The following is a 15,632-nucleotide window of genomic DNA, read 5'->3' on the forward strand; positions in this document are numbered from 1 at the left end:
GAAATCTACCTCATATTTCCTAGCCACTCTAGCAGGTGGTGCTTGATGGCGTGTATTTGGGCTGTGTGCTGCCCCGCCCCTCAAATGCTACTTCCCTGTGCACCATGAGTTCTATTAACCAGATGTCTGTTGTGGGCATGTGCATGGGTATTTGTTTACCTGTGGGTATGCATTTTTTTAAAAAAGTTTTTATTCTTTCAAAATACAAGTTTTTCAACATACCAGACTTGCACAAAATACTGCTGAGGAGGAGGAGGAGGAGGAAAAAGAAGAAGAAAGAACTGTTTGCTACATATTGTAGGGCTAAAATATATTGCTGTATTTCTTTGGACATAAATTTAGTGTTTTTATGTCCTGTTGATTTCACTTGGAAATCTTCCTCTTCCACCAGGCCTTTGGCTGATTAATATTCTACAGCCTTTTAAATGTGTCTGTGGGAAGGGGAGGTTATTGTTTTGCTGTTTCATTTCATTTTATTTATTTTCATGTTTTTATCCTGTATTTTATAATGTGAACCACACTGAGATGTTATGATGAAGGGTGGTATATAAATCTAATAAATTATTATTATTATTATTATTATTATTATTATTATTATTATTTATTTGTACCCCGCCCATCTGGCTGGGTTTCCCCAGCCACTCTGGGCGGCTTCCAACAAGAGACTAAAAATACATTAAAACATCAGTCATTATGGGCTGCCTTCAGATGTCTTCTAAACATCAGATAGTTGTTTATTTCTTTGACATCTGATGGGAAGGCTTTCCACAGGGCAGGTGCCACTACCGAGAAGGGCCTCTGCCTGGTTCCCTGTAACTTTGCTTCTTGCAGTGAGGGAACCGCCACAAGGCCCTCGGCGCTGGACCTCAGTGTCCAGGCTGAACGATGGGGGTGGAGACGCTCCTTCAGGTATACTGGACCGAAGCCATTTAGGGCTTTAAAGGTCAGCACCAACACTTTGAATTGTGCTCAGAAACATACTGGGAGCCAATGTATGTCTTTCTGGACTGGTGTTATATGGTCTCAGTGGCCGCTCCCAGTCACCAGTCTAGCTGCTGCATTCTGAATTAGTTGTAGTTTCCGGGTCACCTGCAAAGGTAGCCCCACACAGAGCACATTGCAGTAGTCCAAGCGAGAGATAACTAGAGCATGCACCACTCTGGCGAGACAGTCTGCGGGCAGGTAGGGTCTCAGCCTGCGTACCAGATGGAGCTGGTAGACAGCTGCCCTGGATACAGAATTGACCTGCGCCTCCATGGACAGCCAGTATTCTAAAAGTCCTAGGTTGTATAGAAACTAATTAATATAACTGCAGGCTTTTACAGATGGTCACTGTGATTTGGCATGGACAGGTGGACAAATCAGCATTTTTAGAAATTGTTTTATTATAAAACCTTTGAAGAAACTGCATATAATAACATTCTATTTTTATGGACATGCCATCCTTTTGAAATATGAGGTTTATCTGTCTGCTCTGCTATCTTGAAGTGAGTGTTTGGCAGCCCTTTTCAACAAAATAACAATAGCAAGGCAACAATTGTCTTTCTTATTAACTTTGTTGAACTTTGTTGTTTCCTACAACAAAGTGTTTTAAAATAGAAGTATATTAATAGAACAAAGAAGAACCATCAGAAGGAACCAATGCTTTTGAACCAAACTAAGAAATAAACCAAGAAATGATGAGTTAAGAATAACACAACTTTCTTTGTCCGTATTGCTGATGATTTGTTAATGCAAAAAAGCACAAAAGGAAAAGAGTCTTTCTGCATGAATAAAAGACAATAAAGCATCTGTTCTAACTTTGAATTTCCTTTCTTTTTGTCCAAGTTATGAAACATCTCAAATAAATATTTTGTCTACAAGTAATCTTTTATCATTAAAAAAAAAATGCTACTGTGTAAATGAATTCTTAGTTGAACCCACTTTTGGCCACTCTTGTGAAAGCATTAACACAGACCACATGTTGGAAACCTGGCATGCCCCTGAAGGGAATTGAAACCATTTCATTTTTTCTTCCTTGTACACAGTGTAAATGTGTACATAGCGGAACATGTGAAAGTGCTTGTGAAGCAGATTGTTAAGACAAGAAGGGAGATCATCTACCTATTGCCTGGTGAAATGGATTCTGTGCCAGGGTATGCTTTGTGTGAATAAGAACTTGATAGTAGATTCCTACATATGTATATGCAGAAATAGCTTCCAGTTAATTCCTTGAGATTTACTTCTAGGCAAGTGTGTATACGATTGCAGCCTGAATTTGTGCTTTTAGTTTAGCTTTTGTATTGCTAAGCCAGAAGCATAGAAAGTAGTCTGACAAAAGCAGAAACACATGATTCCCCACCTAGAGTACAACCGTGCAGTTTATAGAACCTGCACAGATCCCTCATCTGCCAAATAGCTTCAAACCCCTGTTATTCTTGGCTCCTTATCTGACACATCTCAGGCCTGTTCTATGGATGTGCTCTTGGGAGAGCATCCACCTACAGACTTATATTGTAAGATACACAATACAAAAATGAGGCTGCCACTCACGGCAAGTTGCAGCTTGCAGCATTGTTACCTGAAAAAATAAAGTGTTTGGAAGCATTCTTAACATGAATGGTTTCTAGTCTTGTTTTGTATTCATGTGTATCTGTTAGCTCCACAGAGTGGCCTACCTTATAATTTTGTCATTATAATGAGTAGATAGCATCTGAGTGATAATTCTCTATTAATTCTTTGTTTAAACCTGGTGCCCTTTGGGGTGAGCTATGTGAAGCTGCAGCATGGAGGAAGAAGGGCCCTTATTGTCCTAGTAGGCCGCTACTTGATTCTTCCCCTCCAGCCAATCTTTCAGTTCCTCCTGACGTGGCTCCATGGGTCTCTCTCCATAGCTGTGTCTGCCTGTTAGTCTGCACATCTGCCCTCCAGGCTCTCTGATTGCCCTGCTGCCTTCCCATTCTGCCCTTCTCTCTCCCCCCCCCCCCATCTTGTCAGTCCTTTCCCTCTAGTCCATTTTGCCACTGCTTTGACTAACTGGACATGAACCTGCTACGACTTAGCTAGTCCTTCCATTGCTCCAACCTGGCAATAGTCCCAGTCGTGCTATTGGCTTTCATCTTTTTCTCTTTACGTGTGCACTTGCTGTAACCCAGTACTAACCTCTTGCATGATGTTTCGTAAAGGACAAAATACAAATAACTACCATGTAGAGTTTATCCTCTTTCAAAAAAGAAAGAAAGAAAGAAAAACTGCTGGTTCCTTCACTGACCAATCTTCATGTAACATCACAAGCTTCTGCATGAGCCATTTACATTTTGGGAAAATACCATCATACAGCAGTCCTTATTTTGTTTTCAATGAAGAATTTTTAAAAAGGCAATGGCTCAAGCAGAACAAAGGGTCTCTCTGAGATAAATTGCACAATTGGCCAAGTTGTTGAGGTTGTGGGCAGTGGCGGAGCTACCTGCTCTGGCACCGGGAGTGGCATACATCCAGGGGAGTGGCTGGCACGTGCCCCAGGGGGCATGGCACACGTTGGAGGGGTGTGCAGCAAGCGGCGCATGTCCCAGGGTGTGAGTGGAGAGCGTCTCGGGGGGGTGTGGCAAGCGCCAAGTGTCCTGGGGGGCAGGGGCAGCCACGGTTTCACCCTTCCGGGATGATACCTGGGGGTGGGCCGCTCCCCTCGCCCCCACCTTCATCCTTCAGTGGTTGTTGGTGACTCCGAACAACGGGAAGCAATGAGGAAAGGCATTGTGTTGGTTATGATGTATAAATCACTCAGTAACAGTCCCAAAGCTATGCCTGGTCAATGTTTCTCTGTAGCAATTGTTCTAGAAGAGTGGTTGGTTTCATTGTGTCTTTGCTAAAAGGGGTAAATTTGCTTTGTTCCTTCAGAGAATGACGAGGAACAAGAGGCCCTCTTATCCTTGGACAAACCTGGCTGGTACTCCCAAGGTAATGCAACCCATTTGTATGAGTTGCTGAAGAAGATGACTGGCAAACTAGAACCAAAGGTATTTAGAAAAACGAAGATTAAGTAAAATAACAGGCCATCGTTTTGTGCAGCTGCTTTCTCAACATCAGCCTGAATTCAGTGTATTAGTGCAACTGATCAACTTTTCGGAGGCAGCAGAGTTGATAACTTACAACAGTGGTAGCAGTGTAATATATGAGCAGGAGCAGGATACAAAAAGAAAATTTTACCATACATCTTGACTCTGCCATTGATTATCAGGCTTTATTATAAATATTAGTGCTAACTAGCAATACAGCAATATTTGTGGCCAGGTAAAAAACAACCCAGAGATATGTGTGACATTCAACTTAAATAACCTTTGAAAACAAGCTTGGTTTGTTTTTTTCCTTATGAGTGAAACTGGGGAATGTTTTATATCAAACCTTTAAACTTTGGTGGGCCAAAGAAAATTGCCTTTCAGACTGTATGCTGACCATCTGCAAGATTAGCTGGTAGCATGATATGACAATTAACAGTGTTTGTTCTTTATTCTGTATTTTTCTTGGACTTTAATTGCATAAAATCTCTACAAAGCCCACCTGGGCATGTAAAGAGGAAAACCTGGGATTGATGTGACTTGTTTTTCCAATAAAAGTTCACATATAAGCTTCCCTTATCCTAATTTAGTGACTAATTTCCCTCTGCCTGAAGCTCCAGAAATGCCAGTAGCCATTGCCAAACTCTCCTATCCCATGTAGAAGCCACATCATAACAATCTACTGTAGGGTGGGAATGGGAGCAGGGTGGAGAGAAATATCTATTGCACTTCAATGCCTTTTATTTGGCTGTTTTGGAACTCTTCTGTGCTTCATTGTGCCTTTTCACTGCATGCAGAATGCAACTGTCTTGCTGCTTCGTTTTCAGGTTGTTTACTTTGGGGACAGCATGCACTCAGATATTTTCTCAGCCCATCACTATAGTAACTGGGAGACTGTCCTCATCTTAGAGGAGCTTCAAGGGGACCCTGCTATGGTGCCTACAGAGACAGAGTCCGAACCCTTGGAGAAGAAAGGAAAGTATGAGGTAAGGATGCTAAATATCCAGGTTCCATGTAATCCCAGCCCCACCTATAATAAATACAAAACATCATAACTTTATGATCTGTGCATGCATTCAGATATAAGTACAGCAGAATTCTGTGACAATACTAAACTTAGGTAGGTAGCCGTGTTGGTCTTATTCAGTCAAAATAATTTTAATTAAAAAAAAATTAAAAAAATTAAAAATAGCCTAGTAGCACCTTAGAGACCAACTAAGTTTGTTCTAGGTATGAGCTTTCGAAAGTGCCTAAAAATGCACATTCCAAAGCACATCCCACTTAAAACAATGCAATGCATGTTGGTGGTCTCTGTGTTCAGTTGTGCTTCCATACGTGTTTGGATATGCATCGGATTTATGTATTTGACATACATATCTCCTTAGCTCCTTTAGCTAAAAACCCATGTTTCAGCTCACAAACATTTATTTGGCCAGAAATGATAACCCCCAGTACAAATTACTACGTTTCCCATTTTCTTTGTTTTTGTCGATCACTGCTACATTTATAGTTGTATTAATCTTCACCAAGAAAAATATCCCGTTGTTTTTCCTCTTGATCGTTATTAAATCTGTCAATATATTCACCTTCACTGGGTGCACAATCCACCAGGAAATTCTATTAGAGAAGCTGTATGGCAATTAACTAGAAACGAAGTATCTGTGGGGTCCCTTTGGGGACGGAAGGCACTCTGATCCTGTAGAGTGTTCCATCAGCAGAACAGGAGGAGAGGTGATTTTCGCCATTCCCCTTCTCCTGGCAGGTCAACAAATCTGCTCCAGAGGATTGTGGGGTGTGGATAAAAATGAGAAACTGGGGAGGGGAGAGAGGAGAGAACCACCTTCCTTCCATTATGCTGATGGAAGCCTTTTGCCAGCAGAGGGCCACTGCTGGAAAGAACCCTGGACTTTTCATTTCGATGGAATGCATAACAATTCCCTGGTGGATTGCCAAGAAGTTGCCATCATTAATTTGAAGTACGAGCAGAAAAACAATGTTCTTCATTAGGAACACAGGAAGCTTCTATCAAGATAGACCCTTAGCCCATTTAGCTCAGTATTGTCCACACTGACAATACTCTCCTGGGAGTCAGGAAGGAGTTTCTCCCAGGCGTACCAGGAGAGACGAGGGATTAAATTTAAGCCTTTGTGCATGTGAAGCTGATGCACTTCCTCTGAGCAACAGTCGTCACCCAGTACGGAATGTTGCGTTGACCATACTTGCAAGCACAAATAAGCACTAATCAGAATAATAGAATTGTAGATTTGGGACCTCGAGGGTCACCTAGTTCAACTCCCTGCAATGCACGAATCTTTTGCCCAACATGGGGATTGAAACTATGACCCAGTACATATGCCCCTATATAGTGACAGTAAAATTCAAAGGAAACCATTTTTAAAAAGTGTTTATGTTGTTGACATGTTACAAGAATTTAATGATTTATTTATTTTTTTAAAAGATATTTATTAAGATTTTCAAAATATTACAAAATGAAAAAATAAAAAATAAAAATAGAAAATAAAAATAGTTAAAAACAATTCAATCTTTCCGTTACTTATCTTTCATTTGCTTGTTTCCCGGACCTCCTCGCACCTCCCTTTTTTGTATTCCAATTCAGTTTGTTAGTTCAGCAAATCCTTCCCCTCTTTGTTTATCCTAGTCTTTAATCTTAAAATATTGTAACATTAAATTTTTACCTATTAATAATCCATTTTTCATATTCCCTTATAATATTACAGCTAAAAACCACTTAATTTCTATCCAACATCATTCTAACATTCATTAATTTTGCAGTATTTCTGTAAATAGTCTTTTCCCATTCTTTCTTTCACCAATTAATCATCCACTTTTACTTTATTTAATCTTATTTCTCTTAAAACTTATATATCTAAGCTTATTCTTAAAACGTTTCCCCTAGGGTCAGAAAAAAATTCCATTCCACGATTTTCCCATCTCTCATTAAAAGATAAAAGAAAAAAACAAACAAATTATAATATATACATTTTAAATTCCCAGTTTTCTTTCACCAACTCCCCTCCCCGGTTTCGGACCCTAGCGATAGTTCCATCAATCTCGGAAAACCATCAACCCGGAGATCTTAAGTCCGAGGCCCTTAAATCTCTTTCATGTCCCCTCTGCCAGTCTTTTTGGTAGTCTTTGGTGTTAAAGAACAGATCTCGGTGAAGCTCCAACCCGTCGGTAGTCATATTCCTTCTTAGCAGGTATGCCAGACTTCCGTAGTTAGAAGTAGGGCCTATAGGATATTCCAAATCTTGTTTCACACTCCTTTCAAATCCAAAGGCCCTAAAAACTCCAGCCTCTGCCTGACTCAGATTTGTGTCCCAAAAGTCATTTGATCTCCACATAGGGTGATCTCTCCATCTTTCATTTTCCAAACCAAGCCGGGCTTCCATCTCCAAAAACTGGCTCCTCCTAGTTGCCATCATGTAAGGCCTCAAGTTATAGTCCACCATCTGCCTCTGTAGGGTTACGGCTCCCCCTTGCATCACTTTAATCACAACAGATTCCTCCTTCTCAGATTCTTCAATTTGTTCAGTTGGAAAAGATTCTTGTGCCGGATTCTTGTCAACTTCTTTAGTAATGCCCACTTTTCTTCCCAAGGTTACAACATTGGTAGCCATAACATTTATCTGGTCTTGCAGCTTTCCCAACAAATAAAATGTTCTATTCAATTGACACTTGACTTCCTTCTCGACCGCCATCCTTAAGAAGTCCAAGGTCAAAACTAGTTTCTCAGAACTTTTATCTTAAGCAATTTCCCAGCTGCATCCTTACGACAATATCCCAGAGCTCCCTCTAGAGGGACACAAGTTCCTTTTATCACTCCTTCCAGCACAGTCCCAAAGGTCCCAAACGTAAGATTGTAACAATTCCTTCCTTCTTTTTAAATACTGAAACGGACAGTAGAAACAAAGTCCTTCTTTTATATCTTGATAACTAGCTTGTATCTTGACAGCTAACTTGACAGCTGTCAGATTTATCCGTCAGCGGACTCTCAGAGACCGCTCCCGGTTTTAGGGAAATGGCGCTTCAGTTCCCAAATTTTAACCCTCACCTGCAGGCTTCCCTGCTTCTAAGAAGATATTGATAGTAGTTTCAATCAGTGGAGTTTAGATCCTTTACGTAAGACTTTCCACGACCTTAGTTAACAAGTTCTTTGCTTCAGTTTATTTACAGAAAGGGGAGGTGGACTTCCTGTTTAGACCTTCCCCGATCGGTGCCAATTTAAAAATACTTTAAAAGCCCAATTTCCGTTCTACTCACGGGTTGTTGTTTAAAATCCAATTGTCCACAAGAAAAAGTCAGCGCTCTCCAGCAACGGCTATGCGGCTTCGCTCCGCGAAAAAAGCAGTTGACTCACAGCACCGCGCCACTCACCCCGCTCCGCTCCGAAGCCCGTAAACGGGTCTCCTTGCGAGTTGGGGGGCGCAAAAGGTGCCCGCCGAGTCCCACGTTCACAGGCTTCACCCGCCTATGATTTCTGTAGGGTCCCCGCTTCGCCGTAGCGGTATAGACCCAATTTCCGCGGAGCTAGTCCCTCCAGATCGGAGGGAGTCCGCCATTAGCTGATGGTGCTAACCCGGAAGTCCCAAGAATTTAATGATTTAAGGTGCAGAGGGCATGAATAAGGAGACAGTGTGGTTCCTACTCATCCATTAATTTTACTGAATGGCCTTGAGTAAACGTCTATTCCCTTGACCTTGGTTCTTCATCTATAAGTTAGGGATAATTACATACCTCATCTTATATTACAATAAACAAAATAAAAGATTATGAAGCTCTTGATACATTGAAAGTGCTACTAAATTGTGATTGATGGTAATAATAGTAATACTATTAATAATAATAACACTATTTGCCTCTTGTGTCATGCAGGTTTGTGTGTTTTTTTTTTGAATAGCGTAGAATAGCACATCAAAGTCAGAAGAGGGAGGAAATGTGTTGAAATGGCAGTTTCCTTCCTGTGTTTGGCAAAGCCAAGGAAAAAGACAAATACACCCTTTAAAAACGAAATTTATTCCCCAGCTGTACACTGCAACAGAAACCCCACAAAAATCAAAATAAGAGGTTCTTCATGTAGGTCAGGCTGCTAACACTTTTTAAAAACCGCACGTGTATTCATATTTTCAGAATACTCAGAACAAAAGTTATCACCAGGGAGAGGGGTTTTCTCCTGTGCCTTCATGAGGGTGTTGGTAGTTGCTTCTAACCAAACAAAGGGAGGGGTGGCAGTTTTAGGAATGTGCTCCAAGGGAATTAGTTTGGTGTCCATTTCCTGGATTTTGCACTCTAATCTCTGTCCTGCATGGTCTGTCCTTAAAGACCTTTAGTTCAGCCAGGCAGCTTCTGTAATTACCCCAGAGGCTTGTGTTGAATTCCTATATCTACCACCAGTGACAGCAAGCAAGCAGAGGAGAAGCCAATTGGGTTGATCAAAGGGTTCTAAGCTGAATGGGGCTAGGATAGGTCAGGGGTGTTAGTTCATTATACTCCTTTTCACAGGAGAGCAGCCCATAACAGTTACATCCCTGCAAGGGAATATACCAATTAGCAAGACCAATTAGCAAAGGGATTTCCTTTTGTCTCCTATACACAGTTTTAGGGTTATTTTAAAATTATCCCAATCAACCTCCCCTGTTTAATCTTGAGTGAGGGAAGTACAAAAATCAGCCAGTGGAAGTGTCAGGCAGAAACAGCTGGCGTCGCATTTGATTATGATGCTCCCAATTTTCATTTACTTAAAATATTAATTTCTCGCCTTTCAGAGTAACTTACTTTGAGGCAGCTTCTAATGAAAATATAGACATACAACTGAAACTCTAATAACCAGTCATTAATAAGACAAACAAGAAAAAAACCACTAAAATGTAACCAAATGCAACAACAAAAGCAGACCAGTAATTACACACCCACACATATTTTTAGAAGAAAGCCACCCCATGCCCCCAAAAGTGAAATTTTGGTCTTTACAGATACATGCAGTGTGATGGTCTGGCAGAATCCAGTTTGCAAATAGCTCCAAAGTTGTGGGGGTTCTGCTACGGGGGCGGACCCTTTGCCTCATAGCCACCAATGCTGTTCGACTTTATGATATAGCTTGATCTGCCTGAAGCCTAAAATTTTATAACTGCCTCAGTACTCTCACCTTGATGTATATGACTAGACTCCCTGCACATATTTCTGCACTTCGCTCACAATTAGCTAACCTAGAAAGACGTGAAGTAGGTAAATAGATTAACTACTGTCTGGAAGGTCCATTGAGGGCTGTGGTAAGTTCCATGTGTGCAGGAACTTCTCTTCTACGAAAAAACTCTGACCATGGAACCCTTTCCATTATAGAAGGGAACAGAAAGCTGTCCTGCATGGAAGGTGTAGGTGGTGCTAAGCCGTATTTTACAGGAACTACTGGTTCAAATACATTCTGCGAGCTTTCAGTTTCCAGGGTGGGGAACCCTGTTCAACCTGAAAGCCACATTTTCACGGCAACTTTTCAAGAATCACACGCTGGTGGTGGGCAGAGCCAGAGGCAAAAACGAGGGGAACAATAGGTGTGACTCTTACCTTTGTCCAACATGCTACACACTAGCCATGCAAGAGTCAGGGGTTTCTACACCCACACCTGCAAGCTTGGGGATTTAGCCCAAAACAAAGTAAATCCTCCCCATGGTGATTTCTTTTCTTTTAAATTTCCTTAGGTGTTCAGAGAACCAAAGAATTACTACCATGAAGATTTATTAGTTGCATTGCATTCATTTAGCTCAAGGGCTTATGCCTTTGTAATTTGTAGCATTTCTTGTAGCTTCTGCACCAAAGTTGGCAACCACTTCATTTCGGAACGATTCTATACAGAAATTCCATGCATGTATGCATTAGAGCACATGTGGGACTTGTATTTATATCCATGTTTGTTTATGTTTCAGGGACACCATCCAAAAGCTCTTCCTTCTGTTTCTAAACAGTGGGGTTCTTTCTTTGTGGATACCATTTCAGGAAAGGAAGATACAGAGGAAACTTTAGTAACTACGTGGTCCTGCAAATGTGTTAGTGCTTACAGCACCATCACAATCCCAAGTATTGAAGCAATAGCAGGTAAGAATGAATAATCTTGAGAGTTATTTCCAATACTTAAAGGTAAAGGTACCCCTGACCGTTAAGTCCAGTCGCAGACGACTCTGGGGTTGCGTACTCATCTCGCTCTATAGGCCGAGGGAGCCGGTGTTTGTCCGCAGACAGCTTCCGGGTCCTGTGGCCAACATGACAAAGCCGCTTCTGGCGAACCAGAGCAGCGCACGGAAACGCCGCTTACCTTCCCGCTGGAGCGATACATATTTATCTACTTGCAATTTGACGTGCTTTCGAACTGCTAGGCTGGCAGGAGCAGGGACCGAGCAACGGGAACTCACCCCATCGCATGGATTCGAACCGCCGACCTTCTGACTGGCAAGCCTTAGGCTCTGTGGTTTAGACCACAGCGCCAGTTGCTGCTATAGTATAGAACAACAATGATTCTTTCCCCTTTTGAAGAAGAGCTTATAAAAAAAATAGGGTGTAGATAAGGTCTTTTTCTTTTTCAACAAAATGTTAAAGTGACTTCCAAAAGGAAGGACCACCAGCAGTAGAAAATAAAAACATTTTATTTTAATTTACTCCACTTCCAACACAAATTAGAGCTGTTTGCATTCATCTCATGTAGCTTAGATGATATCCCATCTTTTGGGAGTCTTCTTCTTTTTCCTGTGCAATAAAATCAAACCCAGGATAAGACTTCTTAAGTTTAGAAATCAAATTTTGTTCAAACCTAGAAACATAATAAGTCCTGGTTCTCTTCATGATAACTTACCAAACAATCCTGACCATGCTTACTCAGAAGTAGCACTGCAATCTAAGCCCCCTTTCTGCTGGGCATAACAACATACGAATAGCCCTGTTGAATCAGCTGAGTGGCCCATCTAGTCACAGTGGCCACCCAAGGAACTTCTGCCAAGGCCCCAAACTGAACCCCTATGTTGCTTTTCCAGCTTGTAAGAAATAGATTGTGAAGAGATGCTGTTTCAAGAGCTGCCAAAAGAGGAACTGCCTCCAACACACATGAGCTCTTTACCCTGCTAGTTTTATTTGCAAACAACCTCCAAGCTGTTGCTGTTGTTTAACTCAGAGAAATGCGAAAAGCATTTCGATGTTCAGTAAGCACAAGAGGCTGGAGCCGGGCCCCCTTCTGTCTACTGACAAACTCGAAAACCATTAAAACAGATTAATATCACAAGCTGTTCTGTCAAAATTGAATACCCAGAAACAAAACGGTGGTTAGTCAGACATTCAAGGAAGTAACTCATCAGATAATTATAATCTAATCCAAATGGAAGAGATAACCCAGAAATGTAAATCCTTTATGAGATGTACTTGGAGCTCCATAGAATATTAAGACCAAGTAATCTTTGTAATCTCCTCAAATAAGAAGGGTTTGTTTGCTAATAATTGTAGCCAAAGACAAAAGCATATTATTCCCCCCCACCCCAAGAAATGTCCAGACAAATGCTGTCTCAGATTGACCAAAAATAACAAAATATATGTTTTCATTCTGATTACCTGGTACTCTGTCTCTTGAGAAATGGAAGATAAAAAGTAAACTAAGAATGCTGTTTTATTTTCCACATGTAAAATTTTAAAAAGTTTTATATTGTTTATGATTTAAACATCAGTTTCACAGGTAAGAATCAAATTGGGAGAATACTTAAAAGTTGTTTTAAAACAAGCAGTAGTGGCTATAACAGTCTCTGAATCCTGAAGGGAGTCAAAGCTCCTTGCCCTTTTCTGAGCTCCTTATGCCCTTTCTTCTCCCCACATAGCATTACAGTTGGTGCATCCCAAGTTAGGAACCTCAGCTGCCCTTCCCCAGTGAAATGTCAAGAACTTTAAAGCTTGGTTGATACCCCTGACCAATGGAAGTACTATATAGGTGTTCAGGAGCAGGCAGGTGGCTATTCTCAGGATAGGGAACACCCTTACCTGAGAGAAGCTTGCCTGCCAAAAGAGACAGGATATTTTTCCATTTTAATTTATTTTAATTCAATTTAACTTACTTTTAAAATGCAATTCATTAATTTCTCTTAATTTAATTTGTAATTTAAATCTTTACAGTACTTCTTTTCATTATCCGTATCCTGCCATTAACGGTTCTTACAAGACACCTCACAAAAAGAATAACAAACAATAAAGAGAGAAAATTAAAACACAGCAACATTGTGCTCATCTTATGCTGGATTTTAGCTGCAGGTTGTAACATTCTAAACTCACCCCCCCCCCCCCATGTTTTATTTGTAAGCCACCCTTATAGCCGTGACTAAATGTTTTAAATAAAACAAATATTCAGTGTTACCATGTGGGACTGACTTCCTGGATGGTGGACTCATCCTTGACAACAGTGTCTTGCAGTGGAAGTGTATTCCCCCCAACCACTTTCCAGAAAAAAACTGATCTTAACTGTGGCATTCAAATTGCCAAATGACTCTCCAAGTTCTGATCATTATGATCAGAAAAAAGACATCAGAAAAAATGTTAATTTGATCAGTATTTTCTTTCAGCAGTGAGCTTCTAGTGTTGGGTCTTCCAAAGACAAGATCAGACGTCTTCCCTGTCATAACAAAATTGAAACACTAGAATTTGCAATAATAGAACAGCTTTTCTCACCTTTTCTCTAAACTAAAAAGCCCAGTTCTGACCCCTTGATCGTATATGTGAAATCATGATAGTTTGCCCTATCATGCACACTTGCTCACACTGAATTGTTCTTGCCATTTACTGCCCATTCTCTCGGTTTGGAGAGGTCCTTTTGGAGCCCTTTGCCTTGAAGGTGAGCATACAGTCACCCTTGAAAGTGGTCGAGTGCAGCCCACATGTTGTGGGATCAGTTGTTATTTGCAAGCAGCAATCTTCAGTCCAGTGGGGAATAGTAATACTGATTTAAGTGTAACCAGTCAATGAAAGAAAAGGTATATGGGCAAAACACAGGCAACATTAAAAGAGATTGTGCAGGGAGGGTGGGTGGATGATAATGAACTACTGAGCCCCATCAGTGGAGGCTCTGTAAAAGTGCTTCCATTTAAACAACAGGGCTTGCTCTATCCCACAAAATGCTTTCATGGGCGGAACAAATGCCCTAACGTGATGTTGAAATCCTCCCTAAATATTTATCTCCCCGTATTGGATAGATTCCTATCCAATCAGAGTACAAAACCTTATGACAGAAGAAGTGAAACCTATTAATGTATAGCATTCAGTAAATCATATTCCTATGAAGTTAGCTTGGAATCAGAGAGTGAAATACCTAACTTTATGCAATTAGTGTGATATGTTGCCTTTCTTTCAAGAATGCAAGTTATCTTTAATGTGTTGACATTAGTTATCTAAAGGAGAATTTTATGCCACGGTAAGCATCCCTTTAGGTATACAATTACAATAGGGTTTGTATGTAATCACATTTGAAATCTGTCCCTGTCTAACATTCCAGAAGGCGCTCCCTAGACACTGTTTAAGAGCACATTACAAAAGCACTTTAAAAACTTTCCCACAGTATCAACCTAACTAATAACAGCATTTTTATCTTTGTACATGGTTCCCACCCCCCTATTTCCAGAGTGGTAAGCTTGTTGATCTGTTGCACCAATACCAACAAAGAGTCTAGTGCTCAAAATACTTTGCACATTATTGCTTTTCCATATTGTCATAAAAATAAGAGATTACAAAGCCACAAATTTTAAAATGCATCATATTGCTCTTACTTTTATTCACATTAAATGGTGGATTCAAAATAGAGTTTTTCTCTCTTTTTTTGCTTTGAAATGCTAGCATGTATAGTTTCTTTTTTATTGCTGAAGCTTTACATGCTTTACAAAGGAGAAAATAGGTTTATTTATACAAGTTTCACATGTGAAAACCTTTTCTTTTAAACAATGTTTGGCATTCCTGATATAGCCAACTACCATTATCATACTCAAGCATATGAACTCTATGTGCCATATATGCAACCATATGATTAAATGCTTGCAATAATAAGCACACGGATGAAGAGCTTAAAGAAGAAAAATACTGCTCTTCCTAGCTTAAAAGAGATTTCTTAGATGCGATGTAAGCTGCATACCTGATCAAGAAATGGTCTGTTTGTTTCTTGCAGATTTACCACTGGATTATAGATTCACCAGATTTTCTTCAAATACCTCAATAACTGCTGGTTACTATCCTAAACCTCCAAGATCATTATTATCAAGTGGTGAGCTAATGGCAACCAAATAAATAATATGTAAGGAAAGGAAAATCCAGATGCCTTTATATAATGTTAATGAATATGTCATATGCTAATTGAGAAGCTTACCAATGAAATCTGAACAATACATTTTTAAAAACCCCAAACAGATCCAAAAAGAAATTAACTGTTTTCTGTTTGCCATAATAGATGAGTAATGAGTGTGGGTCTATAATGTTTTCTAATTTTTCCTGTTCAGAATTTGCTGTCGTCTTTTCAGTTCATGATGCGATAATAAACACTTTGACACTTCCATCCATCACAGTTCTTTTCATACA

At 40.3% G+C, this 15,632-nt stretch overlaps 1 protein-coding gene across 1 annotated transcript in view; it reads left to right on the forward strand.

Annotated features, from left to right (window-relative positions):
* The window catches only part of LOC308474277 (dermatan-sulfate epimerase), a 145,400-nt gene that overhangs the window by 84,127 nt on the left and 45,641 nt on the right, over positions 1 to 15,632 (forward strand). The window contains exons 9-12 of the mRNA XM_081000377.1: positions 3,877 to 3,995; positions 4,862 to 5,020; positions 10,976 to 11,144; positions 15,226 to 15,321. Coding sequence (XP_080856503.1) covers positions 3,877 to 3,995; positions 4,862 to 5,020; positions 10,976 to 11,144; positions 15,226 to 15,321 — 543 coding nt within the window. The remainder of the gene's footprint in view (positions 1 to 3,876; positions 3,996 to 4,861; positions 5,021 to 10,975; positions 11,145 to 15,225; positions 15,322 to 15,632) is intronic.

Source organism: Podarcis pityusensis (genome assembly GCF_964106645.2).
Source record: "Podarcis pityusensis genome assembly, chromosome: 3".
In the NCBI taxonomy this organism is placed as follows: domain Eukaryota; kingdom Metazoa; phylum Chordata; class Lepidosauria; order Squamata; family Lacertidae; genus Podarcis; species Podarcis pityusensis.